General features: G+C 40.2%; 2 protein-coding genes across 2 annotated transcripts in view; one reads left to right on the plus strand and one right to left on the minus strand.

Moving 5' to 3' along the window:
- Positions 1–22,646, plus strand: part of LOC100524098 (olfactory receptor 151-like) — a 140,651-nt gene that overhangs the window by 35,880 nt on the left and 82,125 nt on the right. The window lies entirely within an intron of this gene.
- LOC100520926 (olfactory receptor 145) lies at positions 13,081–14,013 on the minus strand. The gene has a single exon (XM_003130018.3). It carries the CDS (start codon positions 14,011–14,013, stop codon positions 13,081–13,083), a length of 933 nt encoding a protein of 310 aa, XP_003130066.3.

A 22,646-nucleotide genomic window follows, 5' to 3' on the forward strand; every position in this document is an offset into this window, starting at 1 on the left:
GACTCATAACACTGGATCCCCAATGGGAAACATCTTCCATGGCTTAATTAGAGGAAGAAAAAAGCTCACATAGGAAGAGGGCAAAAATATGTATCTGTCTCAACCTTGGCTCTGGAAGGACAGAAAAAAAGATTAAAAAAATACCTGAAAACATCTAACCACTTCTGTGTTTTAGGCAGAAAATTCCTATTACATATACAACCAAAAAAAATTCCTCCTGGAAAAAATATAATTTAAATCAAGATATCAAAGAATTACCCCCAGGTAAATATCTGAGGAACGTAAGCTCTTTTTTTTTAATTACTCAGTGAATTTTATTACATTTATAGTTGTACAGTGATCATCAGAACCAAATTTTATAGCATTTCCATCCCAAACCCCCAGCTCATCCCCCCACCCCCCAACCTGTCTCATTTAGAAACAATACGTTTTTCAATATCTGTGAGTCAGTATCTGTTCTGCAAAGAAGTTCATTGTGTCCCTGTTTTAGATTGTACATGTAAGTGATAGCATTTGATGTTGGTGCCTCACTGTCTGACTGACTTCACTTAGCATGATAATTTCTCAGTCCATCCATGTTGCTGCAAATGCTGGTATTTCTTTCCTTTTAATTCCATTGTGTATATATGTACCACATCTTGATCCACTCCTCTGTTGATGGACATTTAGGTTGCTTCCATGTCTTGGCTATTGAATAGAGTGCTGCAGTGAACATTGAAGTACATGTATCTTTTTTAGTTTTCTCTGGGTCAATGCCAGGGAGTAGGATTTCTGGATCAAATGGTAATTCTATTTTTAGTTTTCTGAGGAATCTCCATACTGTTTTCCACAGTGGCTGCACCAATTTACATTCCCAGCAACAGTGTAATAGGCTTCCTTTTTCTCCACACCCTCTCCAGCATTTACTGTTTGTAGACTTTTTGATGATGGCCATTCTGGCCGGTGTAAGGTAGTACCTCATAGTGGTTTGCATTTTCTAGTAATGAGTGATGTTGAACATCTTTTCTTGTGTTTTTTGGCCATCTGTATGTCTTCTTTGGAGAATCATCTGTTTAGATCTTCCCATTTTTTGATGGGGTTGTTTGTTTTTTTGGTATTGAGCGATAGTAGGTGTTTATAAATCCCTTGTCAGTCACTTCATTTGCAAATATTTTCACCCATTCTGTGGGTTGTCTTTTTGTTTTATTTAGGGTTTCCTTTACTGTGCAAAAACTTTTAAGTTTAATTAAGTCCCATTTGGGTTTTTTTGTTTGTTTGTTTGTTTTTACTGTCATTACTCTAGGAGGTGGATCTGAGAAGATATTGCCATGGTTTATGCCAGAGAGTGTTTGGTGTATAAGCTCTTAATGAAAATTACTAACCAAACATGAAATAAGCCACCAGCAATTAAAATCACCATAAATGAAAAACCGCAGTTTACAGAATCAGACCTGCAAAATCATTAGGCTTATCAGGGACAGAATACAAAATAAATGTATATGGTATATTCAAAGAAAGAAAAGGAATGTGAAAGTATAATGAAGGAGAAATCAGAATTGATAAAGAAATTTTGTTTAAAAAAAATCAAACTGAACTCCTAGAAATAAAGGACATTATTGTTGAAATTAGGAACTCCATGAATATGTTAAATAACCCATTAGACATAGGTGAAGATAAAATAAGTAACTTGGAAAATGGAAATTTTCCAGAATTCAGCATCAGCCAGGGATGTAGGATAATAACTACCAATTAGAAATAATAACTTTTTTTATGGCCACACCCACAGCACTTGGAAGTTCCCAGGCCAGGGACTGAATCCAAACTGCAGCTGCAACCTACACCACAGCTGTGGCAACACCAGATCATTTAACACACTGCACCAGGCCTGGGATTTAACCCAAACCTCTGCAGCAACCTGAGCCACTACAGTTGGATTCTTAACCCACTGTGCCACAGTGGGAACTCCCTAGAAATGTAATTTTAGAAATGTAGAAATATAAAAGGTCCAACAGATATAGAGAGAGCATTTACCACATTCTAGGCCCTGAGTTTTACTCTAAGAGTAAAGCAGCAATTGAAACAGACATAGTCCCTATTCTTTCAAATATGTTAATCTAGATGGAGAAACCCAGAATAGTCAGATGCTAACAGTAACTAACTAGAAATACAGTAAGTGTGGAGTTCCCCAGTGGTTCAGTGGGTTAAGGGTCTAGCATTGTCACTGCTGTGGTTCCACTTAACTGCTGTGGTATGTGTTCAGTCCCTGGCCCAGGAATTTCCACATGCGGCAGGTTATAGCCAAAAAAGAAGAAGAAGGAGAAAGAATACAGTAAATGTGCCAGAGTGAAGTTATGGGGTGCTGTGAAACCATTTACTGGGAGGCTTTCCTGAGTCTGGAGGGTCAGGGATGGCCTCTATAAGGGAAGTAGAATTCAGATTTAAAACCAAAAACTAAGTAGGGATAAAAAGAGATGTTTGTTTGTGACTATCTGGCATTGACACTCCTTCCACATTTGGGAATCTGCCCTTGTGTGAGCCTTAGTTGGAGCCAGGATTTGGCTCCTTCTGTGAAATCTCTCCAGAGAACGTAAGACCTAAGCTCAGCTCAGATGTTCCCATGCAGGACTGAGTCTGGGGCAAGTGACATAAGAAACAGGAACAATTTATGTTTCTTTTTAGCATACATAAAGACAAAAACAAATCTATCAATCAATAACAAATGTCAAATGTTGGTGGTCCCAGCAAGAGCAGCCAGCACAGCCTAACCACATGGTTATGTGGTGTAATTTGGCCATGATTCTGCCACCTGGCTTCTCCTAGATGCTGCCTGGCTCCAAAAACTGGTTCAATGGTCTGCTCTGACATTCTATGAGACACCCTATTTCTTGACAACTCCCTTTTTTGAAGAAGTTAAGCAGGATCAGCGTCTACAGTTTGTAGTGAAGAACCCTGGCTGCTAGAATAGGGTCTGGAGATTAAGGGGTCTGTGGGCAGTGAGCGGAGGCAAGGAAATCATTCCAGGCTGTGGGGCAACTTTCTCATCTCCCTGTGATGAAGGCAGCCACAAGAGCCAAAATCACCTTCATATCAAAAGGATGTTAACAAACTCTCCCTCAGAGTTTTTATCTATTTTGAATAATTTTCCCCTTCCATAGAAATGCTGTTTGGATATAGTTTAGAGGATAAAATGAACAAATATTCTGGATTCCAGAGACCATCCTTCATACTCCATACGAAGTTTTTCATACCTTCAATTCTCCAATGATTCTTCTTTTCTTTACTAATGAATCATAAGCTTTTTTGCTGGCTAAAAAGTCCATTTAATAAATTATCTGGTCAGCTTTTTTTTTTAATACTCAGAAGGGCCATAACAACAACAAATAATAATAATAAGGATTATGTTTAACATTAAGGAAGCTAATGGCACAAAAATTATTTTTATTAATGATTAAATGGCTTGCATGTGTTTAAATTGGTCAGTGTTATAAGGTTGTTTTTCATGGCCTCCATATTCACCTTGTTGTCTTTGCAATTCCTTATAAAATCAAAACATGAAATAGCTTTTTGCACACTTTGTATTACTCTTAAAAATCATTTAGAGTATTAGAGAAAGCATACCTTTGATTTTGCAACAGGTTATTTTATGCTAGATCTTTATTCATAAACAGTCGCCAATTATTACATTGTTACTATGGAAGTACACAATCTGCTTTATGATGTGGTTTTAGAAGTGCATTACTATTAGTCTTGTTTACCAGCAGAGAAAATCAGAAGGACATTCTAGACAAAGGGAATCACAAAAGGAAATATTAAAGGTAGGTGTTCCCATTGTGGCTCAGTGCGTTAAGGACCCGATGCTGTCTCTCTGAGGATGCAGGTTCAGTCCCTGGCCTCTCTCAGTGGGTTGAAGATCTGGCTTTGCTGCAACCTGTGGTGTAGGTTGCAGATGCAATCTGGATATGGTGTTGCTGTGGCTGTGGCACAGGCCTGCAGTTGCAGCTCTGATTCGACCCCTAGTCTGGGAACCTCTGTATGTCACAGGTATAGCCATAAAAAAAAAAAAATTAAAGGTCATATGGGAGGAAAGCACTGCAGATTTGAGGAATGGAAAATGAAATGGAGACTTGAAACATTGTATACATGGCAGAGAAGGGTTGGAGATAGTTGGGGTGGATTAAGGATAATAGTAAATTACATCCTTCCTGAGTTCAGAATCAACTGAGAAATTAGACACAAAAGTCAGACAGGAAAAAAAAAAAAAGTGCCAGCTGTATTGCTGATAAAGTTGATTGGAAAACCAGCTTGGATGCACATCTGCAACAAGACCATATCATTCTGTCATTGCACACCATAGGCTAGGTTTATGAATCTGAGTCTAAACTGAGCTGGACACCTGTTGGTCTTCTCTACAAAGGAGAGATGCTGCAAATAGAAAAGATGAGTGGGGATCTTCATAAGGGATGTGCCTGTCCTAACTAGAAACAGGAAGAGGAGCTGTAGGAAGGGGGCTGGGCCACACTGAGCCACATTTCAAGTTCATTCTCCCAATTTCTTCTTTTTTTTTTTTTTCTTCACTGTTTTGCCTTTTCTAGGGCCACTTCCCACGGCATATGATATGGAGGTTCCCAGGCTAGGAGTCTAATCGGAGCTGTAGCTGCTGGCCTATGCCAGAGCCACAGCAATGCAGGATCTGAGCCACATCTTTGACCTACACCACAGCTTACAGCAACGCCAGATCCTAAACCCACTGAGCAAGGCCAGGGATCAAACCTGCAACCTGGTGGTTCCTAGTCAGATTTGTTAACCACTGAGCCACAATGGGAACTCCCATTCTCCCAATTTCTGATTGGTCCTTCCATCCTCTGCTTTGGGTGAAGGGGGAAGAGAAAGAGTTGCTTCTTCATTTACCTGCCTGGTCACAGAGGTTTCTCTCCCACTAGGGGAAGTGAAAGGTGAAACACAAATGAAGCTAGAATCACATCTGGGGCATAAATTGGTTAGCACCAGAGTTTGTACTTTACTACAGTAAATGGTGAGCAATATGGGAGAGACTTGACATCTCCAGACTTGCCTTTCGATATTTGGTAAAGAGTGAAAGAGAAGGATAGGGCTGGAGACCAGGAAACCTGAACTAAGTGGTAGAAGGGGTATGCAGACTTGTGGTTGCCAAGGGGGAGGGGAGGAGAAGTAGGATGGATGGGGAGTTTGGGGTTGGTAAATGCAAACTGTTACATTTAGAGCAATGTAAATGTAATAGTTTACATTTGGATAAGCAGTGAGGTCCTACTGTATAGCATGGGGAACTATATCCAGTCTTGGGATTAAATTAATGGAAGATAATATGAGGAAAATAATGTGTATATATATATTCATATAGATACATTCATATATATACTTGAATGTATCTATATACACATTATATGTATACACAACATGTATATGTGTACATAGGTACATTCAAATATATATATGAATGTGTGTGTGTATATATATGTATGTATATATGTGTGTATATATGTATGTCTAGGTCACTATACTGTACAGAAATTGACACTGTAAGTCAACCCATACTTGATAAAACAATTAATTTAAAAAATGCATAGAATCCCCCCCAAAAAAAGAATTTCACACGTGATAATAAATCAAAGAGAAAGCTACTCTTAGAATTCAGAAAAGGATTTTAGAATCCTCAAATGAGCACATCACTGTTCTTTTCAAAACTCTTTGAAAAGAAGGAAATAAGGTTGTATTTCTGCAAAGCCAAAGAAATATTTCACATCATCCCACTGACCTTACAGCTTCAAACATAATGAGTATGGTCTTTAAAAATCATGATTTTTCATATATATTTAATCACATGGAAAGCTGTCTACAGTGTGGCACAGAATGAAAAATAAAGTTACAAAATCATACTTAATATGATCACTTCTGGGAGTTCTTGTTTTGGCTCAGTGGGTTAAGAACCTGACATAGTATCAGTGAGGATATGGGTTCAATCCCTGGCCTTACTTAGTGGGCTAAGGATCTGCCATTGTCATAAGCTGCAGCACAGGTCACAGATGTGAGTCAGATCCCATATTGCCGTGGCTGTGGCTTAGGCCTCAGCTGCATCTCCAATCTGACCCCTAGCCAAAGAACTTCCATATGCCATAGGTGCAGCCATAAAAAAGAAAAAAATATATAATCACATCTGTTTATATGTGTTCATGTGTGTGTATTGTTTCGTAAGCCAATCCAAGCTATCACAACTACATACACACAAATATTCTCAAAGAATATACACCAAAATCCTAAGATTCGTTAGTTATCGCCAGGTGGCAGGATCATGGATTTTTTTTAATCTTTTGTTTACCAATACTTTTACATATTCTTATAACACTCAAGCATTGCTTTTGCAAATTTAAGAAAAATTATTTTTAAAAATTAAGGACAAAATGCTGTGTAATTTAGTATTTTAAGATCTCCCAAGGGATTTGTTCAACATTTATTTAGCACTTTCTGTGTCTGCCAGGCATTAAGCTCTCTACATGTTTAGATCACCCAGCCAAGGTTGGGTATATAATCTCAAAAAAGAATTTTCTGAATATGTTACTTCACAATCCACATTACCACCAGGTCTCACATATGTTTATATTACTGACCCTTTTAGCTCAGTGCATTGAATAAGGAGAAAAATCTTTAGTGTCTCTCCCTTGACATTTCTTTTTGACAAGGTCTTTTTTGTTTGTTTGTTTTTTTGGTTTTTTTTTGCCTTTTTGCCATTTCTTGGGCCACTCCTGCGGCATATGGAGGTTCCCAGGCTAGGGGTGGAATAGGAGCTGTAGCCACCGGCCTACACCAGAGCCACAGCAATGCGGGATCTGAGCCGCGTCTGCAACCTACACCACAGCTCATTGGCAACGCCAGAACCTTAACCCACTGAGCAAGGCCAGGGATCGAACCCGAAACCTCATGGTTCCTAGTCGGGTTCGTTAACCACTGCGCCACGATGGGAACTCCCCTGGCAAGATTTTTTTAAGTGAGAGCAAATGTATGGACTTACTCAGCTCAAAGACAGCAAGACCTTCGACTTGGTACAAAGTGCTTATATGTGCATCACTATTTCTTACACATTCTGATTGAGCCTCTGGAAGGCAGTGAGTAATAAGAGTGTGGACCTCAGAGTTGAGCAGTCAAAATTCAATTGACTCCACCGTTTACTATCTGTACAATCTCAGGCAAGTTCCATAACTTCTTTACGCCTCAGTTTACCCATCTGTAAGGCAGAGAGAATTATCTCATCCAGTTTTAGGGAAGACTACATGAGAACTGGCATAATGTAATTGAAACATGAGTCCTTTGAATGTGAAACTCTTGTCCACCTTTATTCTTAAACCATGATTATTGCAAGACACATGAGTGAAGGAGACAAATGAGACAAAAGAGTTGCCTCCTTTGAAGGAGACCAAACTACATGGCATCGGCAAGCAAGTTGTGTGGACAGGCATCTCCCTCCTTTTTTTCCCTCCCACTCCAGGCCTAATTCTTCCTTCCATGTGATCTCACTAGTCATTGATGGGAACCTGGGAAATTGCTGTGTGAACAGGTAAAAAGTGGTGAGAAGGGGACCATAAGTGACACTTGGGGATCATCAGCTTTGGGACACAGGGCACTGACCTCTTCACACAGAACAAGTCTCACTTGTACATGGATAGGTATCCTCCAAGAGCAAACATATAAATAAATACTTTGCAAACATGACTGTTCTCCCACTAAACACCTGCTTGCAGAATTACATTAAATATAGCTCATTTCACCTAGAATTCATGTCTCAGTTTTATTTTTTTTTTCTTTTTTTTGCTTTCTTGGGCCGCTCCCGCAGCATATGGACGTTCCCAGGCTAGGGGTCGAATCGGAGCTGCAGCCACTGTCCTATGCCAGAGCCACAGCAACACAGGATCCGAGCCGCGTCTGCAACCTACACCACAGCTCATGGCAATGCCAGATCATTAACCCACTGAGCAAGGGCAGGGACCGAACCCGCAACCTCATGGTTCCTAGTCGGATTCGTTAACCACTGCGCCACAACGGGAACTCCCATGTCTCAGTTTTAAACTCCACTTGTCTCTGCATAGAACCATTGCTGGGACAGGTAAAGTGTAGGATGAGCCGGATTGTTTTGTCTGGAAGTACAAAAGTCCTCAAAATGTAATGGAGATATATTAAAAGAAAAAACTTAAGAACTAGTGTGAAGAGGGTCACACTGAACAAATCAGGAACAAATTGAGCATCAAAGTGACTAATGACAGTCATGAATCATATCTCAGATAAAATTAGGATGCATAAGTCCATAATGATATAAATGAATGAATGAATAAGTAAATACATACAGAAGAAAAAAGGTTCTTTCTGATAAAATGCAAACTACCCAACAACAACAAAAAAAAAAACTGAATGGAGTTAGAAAATCTTCATTTTACAACTATCAGAGTAATAAAAAATTCAGGCAAGCATCATTTCACAACTATCAGAGTAATAATTAATTCAGGCAAGCATCATTATTGGATGCTAAAACTAGCATGTGAAAGATTTAAAAGGAACATGACATTTCATACTCTCAAAATATTCCCTACAATTTACTTTTAATTACAAAAGGGGAAAAGTAGTAATCTTCTCTAATACATTACTAAGGAACTTGCAGCGTTTCAAAAACTCTGTATTACCAAATGTCCCGAGAACCAATTCTAAGAGGGTATAGAATATATCCATTTGCGAGAGTAAAGAAAAAAGAAGCTTTGCTTTGAGGAAGTGATGCTGTGCCCTGCAGGGGCAAAGTTAGCAAAGAAGAATCAGGCTGTGGTCTTGGTGGGTTTTTTCCTAAGTATGTTTTTATCTTTTAAGCACAATCATTTGAACTTACAGTTTCCGTTACTCTGGGGAAAATAGGAGCTTCACACACGTATGATTCATTTGTTTATTTTACAAATTTTTCTTCAGTATCTTGTCTGTAGGATATTAGTTAAAATGAGAAGTACAAAATAAAAGCCCAACTGTTAGTATTTTTCAAATTTTCCCTCAAAGCCCTATATTCAGTTGGATAGTGATTTAGAGTTTGCTTAAGATAACCCTTTTACAAAACACCGTACATTTTACCACTTAAAGGAGTGGAAAGTTATGGTTTACAAATTTGAGATAGGGTCTGACTTATATAGATGCCAGGTAGCATGTGCCTAAAATTAGGGATCAGGAGTAAACATAGGAAGAATATAATCAAGCATTGGTGATGGAATATTGGGAACCAAACGTGTTTATCTGTGTGCTGGAAGAGAAGAATGTGTGGCCAGTAGAGTGAGAACAAGGAAACCCCTTTAGTGAATCAACTGCTAAAACCACTAGGAGTTCCATTCTTTCATCCAACACCTATCTGTTAAACACGCCCTCCATATGTGCTGGGCTCTGTGCTAGGTGTGGGGGACATGTCAAAACAGACACCAGGGACTCTGCTCACATAACACCTATAGTCTAATTTGTGGTGGGAGTGGATACAGTAAAGAAAGTGACCAAGGACCCTACATTGTGACTAGCAGTTGATAGGTTGCATGCAGCGTGCTGTGAGAGCACAGAGCAGGGGCATGGAAATCAGTGGAAGGTAGGAGAAAGATACTCCAGAAAGATTACCACAGAGGTAAAGGCTCCAGAGCACCTTCCCTTCCCAGGATTAAAAAGATTGCCAGCAAGATGATTAAGCCAAGGTAGAGCTGTTAAGAAATAAAAGGAGGAGTTCCCGTCGTGGCGCAGTGGTTAACGAATCCGACTAGGAACCATGAGGTTGTGGGTTCGATCCCTGCTCTTGCTCAGTGGGTTAAGGATCCGGCGTTGCCGTGAGCTGTGGTGTAGGTTGCAGACGCGGCTCGGATCCCACGTTGCTGTGGCTCTGGCGTAGGCCGGTGGCTACAGCTCAGATTCCACCCCTAGCCTGGGAACCTCCATATGCCGCGGCAGTGGCCCAAGAAATAGCAACAACAACAACAACAACAACAACAAAGACAAAAGACAAAAAAAAAAAAGAAAAAAGAAATAAAAGGAGTATATAAGGAAGTAAAAGGAGAGAGAAAACATTGTCAATTTTGTTCCCTCTTTTCTTTTCTTTACCCATCCAGATACTACAAGTAGTTTACAAAGTAAAGGGGGGGAAAGATGTAAAAAGAAGAGACAATAAATAATACAAACACCGTCACGACCAAAATTAAAAGTGAGTTTTCATGAGTGCCACCCTTACCAGTACAGAATCTGGTCAAAGTCAAGATATATTTATGCTGCTAGTGAGAGTGCAAGTTGAGATAAACTTTCAAGAAGGGATTTTGAAATAAAATTCAAGAATCTTGTATAATTCAGTAATCCCCTGTCTACGAAGATATTCTAAGGGGGGTGGGGGGTGCTCAAAGATTTATTGAATGTTCATCAAGAATTATTTATAATTTATAAAAATTAAATAATTACAGCAATAGTAAATTGCTCATTGGATATAATGCATCCATATGGTAGAGTTTTACACAATCATGAAAGTCAAATTGGAGGCAAGAGATCAAAGAAAACCAAATTCTTGCTGTGAGCTCTGTCTTGGAGCACAAACTTTTGTAACCAAGGTTGATGCTCCCTTATTTTCACAGTGTTCCTTTCTCTTTCCCTCTTTTTAGCTACCCATAATCCTTCATATACATGTTTTCTGCTTTTTTATTCATTTATTTATCCAGTAACAACCCCTTATTCTCTCTTCTTCTAAATAACTTTATCAGTAGACACATTTTAAAGCAACTGCTTATATACTTTGAAACCAAAGAAAATATTGCATGCTATGTATGTGTAAGCACTATATACATGCAAAGACTGTCTCACAACATAAATTAGCTAGCAATAATGATGGACCTGGGGGAGGTAAAAGGACCAGAAAATTGGAGTGAAGGGATGTCCTTTCACTGTTTGGTAATTATTTTATTTTATTTTATTTGTCTTTTTTTTGTGCTTCAAGTTTGGTAATAATTTTAAATGCCATGAACATGTACCACTCATTTAATATGCATATATTAATATATAGAGAGAGAATGTAGTAATAATCTTACACAGCATGATCATTTTTCATATAAGCAAGCATGAGCCCAGAAAGATTAAGTGCTGATACTTAGAGAAGAAAATCTAGAAGGGATGGAGATAAATTTTTCTGAGTACCTGGAGTTTAATTTTCTTAATAATCCTGTCAAAAGGGTTTTAAAGATGAAGGCATTGATGCACAGAGATATCAAGTAACATGGTTAAGGTCACATAACTACTGCGTAAAAGATAAGGTTTAAATTTGATTCTACCCTTCGATTCTCTAGTCTCTGCTCTTTCTCAGTCTTTATGGTCCCTCCTGTTCCCTGTCCACTTACCCAGATTCCAGTCCATCCACCTGTTCTATACTGCCTAAAGTACAAGTCTTTCATTCCATGCTTAGTCTTTTGAATTCACCCTTTTGATCTGTACCATCCCAAAGGGCAAAACGGTATATCCCTCCCAACTTCATTTTTCCAAATAGAATTTTCCTAAAGAGAATCTTGTAAGTCAAAAGCATTTTCACAGCATTTCACCTAGTGTTGCTTCACAAAAAAAAAAAAAAATGTTTACCACTTACAATTATCTTTTAAACCAAAAGTCAGCTCTTTGTCCATTTACACAGTACCATTAGGCTATGGATTTACAAATTTAAGCTGCACACTCTTCTACCCTTCACTGGAATGTGTGTCAGGGTTCCAAAAGAAAAAAGATGATCACTAAAGCAAAGTAATTGAAAAATATAACAAAGGAACTATTTGTAAGGGTGTAGGCAAAAAAGGTGGTTGAGAGAAACTGCAAAGGGATGATAGGGTTCCCCAGACTAACAAGAGCCAGGAAACTTTACCACATTTTGGCATGAAGAAACAAAGGAGGGAGCAGCTACTATAACCAGGTAGGAAACAGGGCATTCTGTTACTTTATTCCCAGAAGGAATTCCAGGAAATAAATATCACAGTATCACCCACCACCCACCTTCTGATTTCCTCTGCTGATGCTGCCATTGGCCTAACTCAACCAGAAACCAGGAGCCAGGGAGCCCACTGACAGGGTCCTTTAGGGAATGCCTCCCAGGGCATGGAGTAAGGTACAGAGGGGCAGCAAGTTGACCTGAGGAGGCACACAGAGAACACTGCACATAGTCTTTGTCACATGTGGGACCATAACATCAGTGGCCGTTTCCTTTATGACTGGCTGCCCTCTATGCTGACCTAATTACTGGCTTACAACACACAGTTTCCTCTGGTTTTGAAATCGTCTCCAGATCCTCAGCTGACCACTCTGTGCTGCAGCTGTCTCCACTCCTACTTTAAAAGCACAATTTGAAAACAAGGAAATGATTATGTGTCAAATAATTCCCAAATCCCATCCTTTGTAACCCTGAAACATGCTATGGGGCCTTCCACTGAACATTGCCAAACCCCGTAATAGTCCCAAGTCCCCAAAGCTCCACCTGTCTCAGGAGATACCGTGCTTGCTGCTGTCTGGGTCCCAGCACACTTCCCCCGTACACTCTGCAAAATTCTTCAAGAATCTGTCTGGTCATTTAGCCAAGACCATCCCAACAAAATGTTATACCTCCTACCTTCATGCAAAAATGTGATATTTAAAATTAGCCTTTGAGAAGTTGCCTGAAATTTCTGTAGACAGAACCAGACTTTAATGTCTTAGACCAGCTCACATTTGAAATGAAACCTCCCAGGGCCAAGGGAGGAAGAAAGTAAACTGTAGCAGTAATCAGCATCAGAAACTAAGTTTGGAGTCTAGTCACAGTTCTGCTGTTGAGTAACTGAGTGACCTGGGGAAGGTATCTGTGCCTATGTCTCTTCTCAGAAATATGAGATAACCAAATGATCCTTAAGGTCCACTAAATATTAGTATCCTATGGTTTTAAGACTTTTCTTAAATTAAAACTCTTAAAATGAGAAGGACAAACTTGTTTGGGGAAGTGTTGAAATTTCCTCCATGTAACCAGTAAGACCTGAATCATCTATAAAAGGAAAATGAGTCCCTCTCCTAAGTACTGCCCCTTTCTCAGGAGAATGATTTTTTGCTCACGGTTTTCTTCAAAGCAATTTTGACATCCTTATTCCTTAGGCTATAGATTAACGGGTTGAGCATAGGCACCACAGTGGTGTAGAACAAGGAAGATATTTTCCCCTGGTTCATGGGTAAAAGAGAAGAAGGTTTGAGGTACACGAATGCCCCTGAACCAAAGAAAAGAGAAACTGCAATTATGTGGGAAGTACAGGTGCTAAAGGCTTTGAACCTGCCCTCAGTGGAACGAATACAGAGAATGCTAGAGAGGATGAGGGCATAAGAAATGAAGATGGTAACTGTGGGCACACCAATATCAATGCCCACAACCAGGAAAACTACCATCTCATTTACGTAAGTGCTGGTGCAAGAGCGCTTGAGAAGGGGAAGGATGTCACACATATAGTGGTCAATCATATTGTTGTCACAGAAGGTGAGTCTCACCATGCATGCTGTGTGGGCCATAGCGCCAGCAAATCCCATCCCATAGACACCCAGCAAAAGAAGTAAGCAGACCTGAGGAGACATAATGGCCATGTACACCAGTGGTTTACAGATGGCGACATAGCGGTCATACGCCATTGCTGACAGGATAAAGGACTCCGAAACGACAAAGAAAAGAAAGAAAAAGAGCTGAGTCATACAGCCTGCGTAGGAGATGATGTTCTTCTTTGAGACAAAACTCATCAGCATTTTGGGAGTGATAACAGTAGAATAGCAGAAATCTATGAAGGACAAGTTATAGAGGAAAAAGTACATGGGGGTGTGCAAGTGAGAATTGAGTCCAATCAGCATGATCAGACCCAGATTCCCCACCACCGTGACCACATAGAAACCTAGAAACAGGAAGAAGAGGGGGACCTGCAGTTCCAGCTGGTTGGTTAAGCCTGCGAGGATAAACTCTGCCACGGAAGAGTTCTCAGCTACCATTCTCATTTAAGGCATTCTGTGGGAACAAGGGAAAAGAGCCACTTAGAGGGAGAAAGAGAGACTACTGCTGCCCTCCCTGTCACCTCCCTGTTCGTTAGAAATATTTGGGACTTGAGCAGGAGAGCCTTTCTGAAAGACTATGAGTCTATTCTCACAACAGTGACCTGCCTCTGGAGCATCATCTGGAGGTCAGACTTGCCTCCAAGGTGAGGGAGCGTGCAGCTGGGAAGAAGGGACCCAAGGATGGGCTCAGGAGTCCTCCAGATCTTTACTTTGGTCCATTTATTGTGTCCTTCCAACTCCAGTGTCTACTCAAGTTTACAATGACAGAGGCCAGTCTCTGGGGACAGTCCTCTGAGAGGATGAAGCCATCCTACCTGTGCCAAAGTGTCTACCTAATGGTCAACTTGCACAGACCAGAAAAGGGAAGTGGTCCTTCCCTAAGCCTTTACTACCTGAGGTTGGAGACTTATGAAAAGTTCAGCCCAGATTTAGTTACTCACCTCCTTCAGCCTGAAGCTTCAGCTGTGTCCTTTTGGATCCAACTCTTTCTTACCCTCAGTTGTTCAGACAGAAAAATGGCTATGGTGCTAATACAAATGAAGTAAATAAGAACAGACCCATTTAGTCCCTGTTCTGTTTGGGAGGATCAGAGCCTGAACTGCCTTTGAATTCTTTCTTAACTGAAGAATGTGATGTCTGATTGAGGCTTTACCCTGAGGCTTTTTTCTAGCTTATGAAAAGGAGACAGCATCCTTGCCTGTAATCAGTGTCAGGTGGTGACAGGAGACTGAGCAGTTTTATTCTGGGTTTAGAGATCTAGGGACCTGATTAGAAATAAAAAGCCAGAGGTTCCCCTGGGTCCACAGCCCTAAAAATTAACTTTAAAATGAAGGAACTTTTGCTTATACCCTTAATAATATTTAAATGGGATTTTACAAACATTATTTGTTCAGTTAACATCTACTCAGTAAAAGGCAAAAATAATTTAGCATTTATTCAGCATTTTTCATATATGTATAACAAATACTCTTCCTGTCCTAGCACTTAAATGCTGACCTCAGCATGCCAAGACCCAAAGCATTTTACATTTAATACTTTAATTCTCCTCCAAATCCTATGAACTGAGCTTTATCACACCCTTTTTAAAACTTTTTGTTTGTTTATTTATTTTGTCTTAGGGCTGTACCAGCAGCATATGGAGGTTCCCAGGCTAGGGGTCAAATCAGAGCTGTAGCCACCGGCCTACGCCAGAGCCACAGCAATGCGGGATCTAAGCTGCCTCTGCGACCTACACCATAGCTCACAGCAATGCCAGATCCTTAATTCACTGAGCAAGGCCAGGGATCGAACCCACATCCTCATGGATTCTAGTCAGGTTCGTTAACCACTGAGCCACAACAGGGACTCCCTTATCACTCCCATTTTAGAGATGAATTATTTTCCTAGATGTTACAAAAGTTTTATGAACTTTAGGTCCATCTACATCCAAAGTTGTTGTTCTTAATAATTGCATTTAAAATCTCCCTGTTGGGAGTTCCCGTCCTGGCGCAGTGGTTAACGAATCCGACTAGGAACCATGAGGTTGCGGGTTCGATCCCTGCCCTTGCTCTGCGGGTTAAGGCTCTGGCGTTGCCATGAGCTGTGGTGTAGGCTGTAGATGCGGCTCGGACCCAGTGTTGCTGTGGCTCTGGTGTAGGCCAGCGGCTACAGCTCTGATTTGACCCCTAGCCTGAGAACCTCCATATGCCGCAGGAGCGGCCCAAGAAATGGCAAAAAGACAAAAACAAACAAACAAAAAATAAATAAATAAATAAAATCTCCCTGTAGTAGATAATGAAATGTATAAAGCCTTACCTTCAAGGCTCTGACATTCTCTGGGAAAAGACAACATAAAACATAACTAAAACTACATATCCAAAAAAAGTAATAAGATAAAAATTTATTTATTAAAAATCAAATGCTGTGCAAATTTAGAGGAGGACATTCCACACACCACTTACATTTCAGTTTATCAAAGGAATTACACAATATCTAGTCCAAGAAAAACAAACCTTCCATCTCTTGGAATTTGAACTTAATAGTAAAGAACAATCTCCATCAGTTAAGAATAGTTTTTTCCAAAATTGGTAAATTACTGGAATTGTCCTTGATTTCCCCTGTCCTCCATCCTCTCAGGTCTCTTTCAGGCTTCTGGTACCCTAAATCTGACCCTGAGGCCTTGTGGCTTGATTCCACCTTTACCCCCACTGAATCCACTAACATTTGTTACTTGTTGCTTGTTTTGTTCTTTTCCTAACTTCCCTCTCTCATGACAAAAGTTATTTCTCTGTAACCCAGTCTCTTAGAGTCTTCTTGAGCTCAGTGACAGGTAATTCATACTTTTGTGGCCTCACAGATAAATCTTCTACTCCTGTGGTTCACAAAACTAGCTGTACAAATGAATTAGATAAGTATATCCTTATTAAAGTACATACCTTGCTGGTCCAGTCCAGACATATAAATCGGAACCCCTAGGGGTAGGACTTTATGATCTGTTTTCTCTTCTAAATCTCCCCTGGTGATCTGGATATTTAGCCAGGTTTGGGATACCCTTGATCTATTCTTCCCCCACCCCACACCCCAGACCATTTAGACAGGAAAATTGAGACCCAGCCAGTCACAGAGCTAGTTGGCAGTAGAGTTGGAATAAAACATGGGTCTAACCTCTGCAACTGAAGAGATTCTCCAACTTATCCAGAAGAAGCCCACCTTGTCTTTAGTTTGATGAAATGTAGTTTGTGCAAGTAAAGAACATTATTGGACAGCAGGTCTAGATCAACAACCGAGGTTCATACTGGGGAGAAGCTTGAATGTCAGGACAGGAAATATGTATGCATTGTGAATTCATGGAACATTTTGAGCAAGAGAATGAATGACATGATCAGATGTGCTTAGAAAAACCAATTAGTCTAATGAGCTATTGAATGTCAATGACTTGAGGCCACGGTCCGTCCGGGTACTGTGTTTCATCTTACAGTCCAGACCAGATACCTTAACTCAGGACACAACAATAAGATAAGGGACAAGGGATAGACTTTCAGAATAAATAACAGGCAAATGGAGCAAAAGAACTTTCTAAGTTTTTTAGCACATTAGGAATCATATAATGTGGGCCTTGCCCTATAATTTGGTGTCCTCTACCCTCTACTCTGAACATTTTTACAAGGCCCTGAGTTCAGGGACCATCACCAAACTCTCTGTGCTGGACACCTTTTATGCCTCATTTCATATTGTTCAGCCTATGCTTTTAGCCTCTGCTGTTGCTGTGGCAGCTGGCTGCATGCAGTTGTAACCAAACAATAGTTCCTCAGCTGCACTGTTTGCATATGCCCTGCTTTTCAGCCCTAAGATGTCTGCCACCACATGTGGAATGCCTGTGGGAATCTGCTCAGCTGTTCTGGTATATGGGCAAACCTGGAAGTGTAAAGGAGTTAACATGTGGTGGGAGCTGATGGATAAATGCTCCCCTCTTCTGTGTTTCTGGTGGTTCATTCCTCATAGTATCTCATAGGGCCTCAGAGGGACTAATCCTAAATCTCTGACTAAGGTAAACAGCCCAGTACCACACCCTTGGGTTGGCTTTCTGTCCTGTTCTGTTTCACTCTTCCTTTCCCTGAGATCATTTCCAAAAATAAACTGCCTACACACAAATCTTTGTTTCCAGCATGGATTTTTGTGGGAACCTCAGCTAAAATACTCTGAAAACAGTCTTTGGATCAGCTCTGACCAAAATGTTTCTTATTCCACTGGGGAGGAAGCAGCCCCTCCCAAAGCTGTTTAATTCCAGGTTAAGAAACTAAATATGAATCATGTACTTGATAAAGTACCTGAAATTCTGTATCATGGAGATTTTGAGTATGTTCTATCAAAATGCCAAAATTTCAGAATGAGTAGGAACTCGAATCATTATAAGGTCATGCCCTCATGAGGATAAGCCAAAAAATCCTACACTGCCTTGTCCTTAGATCTGCTGCCACTGTCCTCACAACATATCCCCATCTGTGTGAACATCCTCATCCTTCCAGGAACATGAGGGATGGGCACTAGGTTAATTCAGTTTGTATCTTTAAACCAAATGTAGAACCTGGCTTGCAACAACTCACCGAATATTCACTAATCTCAGATTCTCAGTATCTTCATCTGCAAAATGGGGTGATGATAGTAATTAATGGGGCTGTTATGAGAGTTAAATTAAACCATATAAGGAGTTCCCATCATGGCTCAGCGGTAACGAATCCAACTAATATCCATGAGGATGCGGATTCGATCCCTGGCTTCAATCAGTGGGTTAAGGACCTGGCATTGCCATGAGCTGTGGTGTAGGTCGCAGATGCGGCTCGGGTCTGGTATCGCTATGGCTGTGGTGTAGGCCAGCAGCTACAGCTCCGATTGGACCCCTGGCCTGGGAACTTCCACATGCCAAGGGTGCAGCCCTAAAAAGCAAAATAAACAAGCAAAGCAGGAATGGAAGAGTCTCACTGAGAGGCGGACACATGGAAGAGCCTTGATAAATATTATAGGAAATATACATAAACATAAAATATGTATGATTTAGGGAAGGAATGAGGAAGAGAAAAAAACTTGCTAAGAGGTAGGTGAACCTACAAGGGGCAAGAGAGAGGCTAGTACAGGATGGAAGAGAAGAGCTGATAGACATGAGAGGGGCTCTGAAATAATATTCTATCTTTCCAGAGTTCCTGTCGTGGCGCAGTGGTTAACAAATCCGACTAGGAACCATGAGGTTGCAGGTTCAATCCCTGCCCTTGCTCAGTGGGTTAAGGATCCGGTGTTGCTGTGAGCTGTGGTGTAGGTCACAGATGCGGCTCAGATCCCGTGTTGCTGTGGCTGTGGTGTAGGCCAGTGGCTACAGCTCCAATTAGACCCCCCAGCCTGGGAACCTCCATATGCTGTGGGAGCAGCCCTGGAAAAGGCAAAAAGACCAAAAAAAAAAAAAAAAAAAAAAAAAAAAAAGGCTATCTCTACAACACAACTTAATTCACAGACTGGCTCAAGGTCCTTGAATATTTCACCTAGTCCCTACCAATGCTCTTATTTTTCAAATGATCACGCTGTCACACCACAGAAGCCAAATCACAAAGTCAGATGAGCTTTCTCCTTTATAGTCTCCAATCTTCTTTTTCTGTACCCACTTTTAGTCTCGGTAAAAATCCCTCTTCCCCAAATTCTCACAATCCTAAGCTTTCTCAACTCTCAGTTCTCTTTCAAAACCAATTCTTGGGGAAGATCTCCCAAATCCATCGACAGTCTACTACAGCTTGTTGGGGATTGTAAACATTTCACATCCTTGTCCAAGTATTTTTTTTTTTCCAAATGAAGACAAAATCTTTAACCAAAAAAACACAGATCTCTTTGTGAATTTTCAGACAATACTCAGTTGGTTTTGGCCAGACTGAGGCAGCTGGAGTCATCATGCACTGGGTTTTTAATGAGAACCTTGTTGGCAGCTGCCTGTTCTCCATTAGCAAGCTAATTATAACTCCTATATCAGCCCTCTGGATTTATGTGTGTGTGTATTGGGTGAGTACTGGGTGACATTTGCATGTACACCATGCTTGCTAGTCCTCCACATGGGGGATATATTTTGATCACAGCTCAATAACAGGGGGCCTCAAGCATGAATCTTACACTTAGAAACTTGCCACTGCCTTAGTGATGTCAATAAATCCCAATCCCTGCTCTCACCTCCACTGACGTCAACTCATAATTAAAGCAAATAAATCATTACAAACCTGAAATGAGCCCCACAGGAAAGGACTCCTTGGGGCACAGAAAGCAAAGAAGACACAAGCTTCATTAAAAGTTGAGTTTTCCTTAGGAGCCTTCAGAGGATTCTTATTTGGATGATAGAAGAACGAAGAAAAGTTTCTCTGGATTTATGTCACTTCAAGCCTGTTGCCATGGGAACTGCATTTCAAAATTGTCTCAACTAGGGCTTCACTAAAGTCATGTTCCCTGAAGAGCAGATGAAGCCCAAGCAGGAAGCAGTGTAGGAAGAACTATTCTTAACTGTATTCCTTTTGTTGCAGAACTGCCCTCTTTCCAAAACTCAAATCTCTATATAGCACTTCTTTATTTTATTTATTTCAATTTTTTCTGCCTTTTTAAAAATTATAATCTATTTGTGTCATTCCATGTGTGATACATGGAAATGCAGTACAGTGTGTCTCACACACATGCATTACCCTTAGATTTCTGGTGGCACAAGTTTAGCCCCAAGTATATCAGCCATTACTACCCACCAAAGGAGGCCGAGCACAAGTTACAGTTTCATAAGGAAAGGCACAGAACCTAATTGAAGAGAAAAATGGCAGCTGACAGATCTTCATTGGAAATGGCCTCAGCTCCTGAGAAAACAAATATCAGGAATTATATGGTTCTGCATAATATTGAATCTCAATACACTTTTATTAAATATTTTCAACTCTTTAACATACAAATATGTACATGAATGGTATAAGTATTTAACATATACTCCTAGAATTAAAAGGGAACTTGGAGGTCTATATTGGGGGTAATTATCATGTGTTGGACACCTGCGTACCATGCACTTTTTTTTTCTTTTTTTAGGGCCGCACTCGCAGCATATGGAAGTTCCCAGGCTAGGGGTCGAATTGCAGCTGTAGCTGCCAGCCTGCGCCATAGCCACAGCAACATGGAATCTGAGCCATATCTGTGACCTGTACCACAGTTCACATCAATGCCAGATCCTTAACCCACTGAGTGAGGCCAGGGATCAAACCCAAGTCCTCATGGATACTAGTCGGATTCATTTCTGCTGCGCCACAACAGGAACTCCATCTGCTATTAGTTTTATATATATTATGTCATTTATAGAAAATGAATAATCTACCAAAAGTACAGATTTGTCATGCTTAAAAATTTAATTCAGCATATTCAAGGATAGTAATACTAGTGCTAATATTTTATATTTTTAATTCTTATTATGTGCCAATAACTCTATATATTTTATGCATATTAACTCAGTTAATTTTTTAAAATCCTATGAAGTAGGTGCTATTATTATCCTACTCAGTGCAAGAACATTTCCTTGACTCAGAGGGATCAAACTTGGTTGTCCCTTAGTTAGGACAGCCTGGTGTCTTTAAGCCTCTGGGTATTTGTGATAATGGGAATCAACAAGGCTTACTAGATTAATAATCATAGGGGAAAGTGGGGAGTATCAAAAGATTTTAATCCCAGGCCAATGAAAAAGGGAAGTAAAGATGACAGACAAATCAAGAACTAGAATTTAGACTTGACTGTCATGTGTTGAAAGTACATCTAAATGGTATGGTCAGGAAAAGCTGTGTGAGGTGGGAGCGTGGGAAGAAGTCATTGAGATGTGCCCTGGGAAGTCACATGAAACGGGTGATCACAGAAACCACAGGTCAAGGGTTAAGGATGGAACTCTTCAATACAAAGGGAGGAGGAAGTTGTTAGTAAATGTGACAGGAGGAGACCATTTGTCAGATGACCTGAGTCCTGACCACATCACTCACTGGTTTAGTAAGATTATAGTGTTTGCCCCTCAGAGACCCCAGCTGTAAGCAGAGAGATTAACACCTAACATATAGGATTATTGTGGGAAGTAATTATCATAATGTTTAATAAGTAATTTTGAATTTATGAAATGTCATAGGATCCTTATTCTTAAATATCTCTTTTTATCTACCTGATCAAATTCTGCCTCTTACTTTTCATCTGCCATTTCAGGACTGAATTTTCCCAGCTCCAACTATATCATAAGTGATTGCAAGGCAAGATGATACGTTGAAATACCATTTAATTTACATACCCAGTATTGAACGCAATGACAAATGTATCTGTTCAGTAATATTTACTGAGTTTAATAAAAGAAGTGTAAATAAGATTCAATAAAAGTCCAAACTTGAAAATCGATAAGCTCAGGGATACATTTTATTTTTTCTAATACTGAGGAAATTAAAGTTTTCCTATAAATAGCTGCCTGGTAAACCCATTTCCAAATGGTAAATAAATAATGTAGATTTCACCTAACTGGTTTTACTATATTTTTGACATTTTAAATATGCTAATGTTGACACAGAACAGACAGTCCTATTAGAGGATGTGTACCTATTAGGTGTGACCTCCAGGATCAAGATATTTACATAGGAGACACTCCCAATATTTTGAGGACTGGCAAAAGAAAGTTACTCAGCGACAGAGCTGCGAAGTTTTCCCAAGTCAGGAGCTGCCCAGAGCTCAGTTTCATCATAGCCCACAGTTTGGGGCTCTTAAAATAGGAATCCATTTTTAAGTGACATTTATCTCAGGAATGTGTATGCTATAAAAAGCAAATTACACTAACACTAGCAATGTAAAATATATGATTTCAAGGTGTGTTAAGAGCACACCATGTTCCAAGATTGTACTAGATGGAGAAAAATGCAGGGACATAGCATGGCCTTATTTAAAGGCAGTTTGATGGAGGGGAGGTTATTCTAGGCATTGGTGGGGATGTCTCAATTGATTTTAAAAAGTAAATCCTAAAAATGAAGATTCACTAGTTTTGTAGAAAGCAACAGACTTTCCCTGTGGGACAGAGATGT

The sequence above is a fragment of the Sus scrofa genome, chromosome 9 (genome assembly GCF_000003025.6).
Source record: "Sus scrofa isolate TJ Tabasco breed Duroc chromosome 9, Sscrofa11.1, whole genome shotgun sequence".
Taxonomy (NCBI): domain Eukaryota; kingdom Metazoa; phylum Chordata; class Mammalia; order Artiodactyla; family Suidae; genus Sus; species Sus scrofa.

Coding starts and splice junctions, on each gene's coding strand:
- LOC100520926 (XM_003130018.3), bottom strand. CDS start 14,013: ATGGTAGCTGAGAACTCTTCCGTGGCAGAGTTTATCCTCGCAGGCTTA.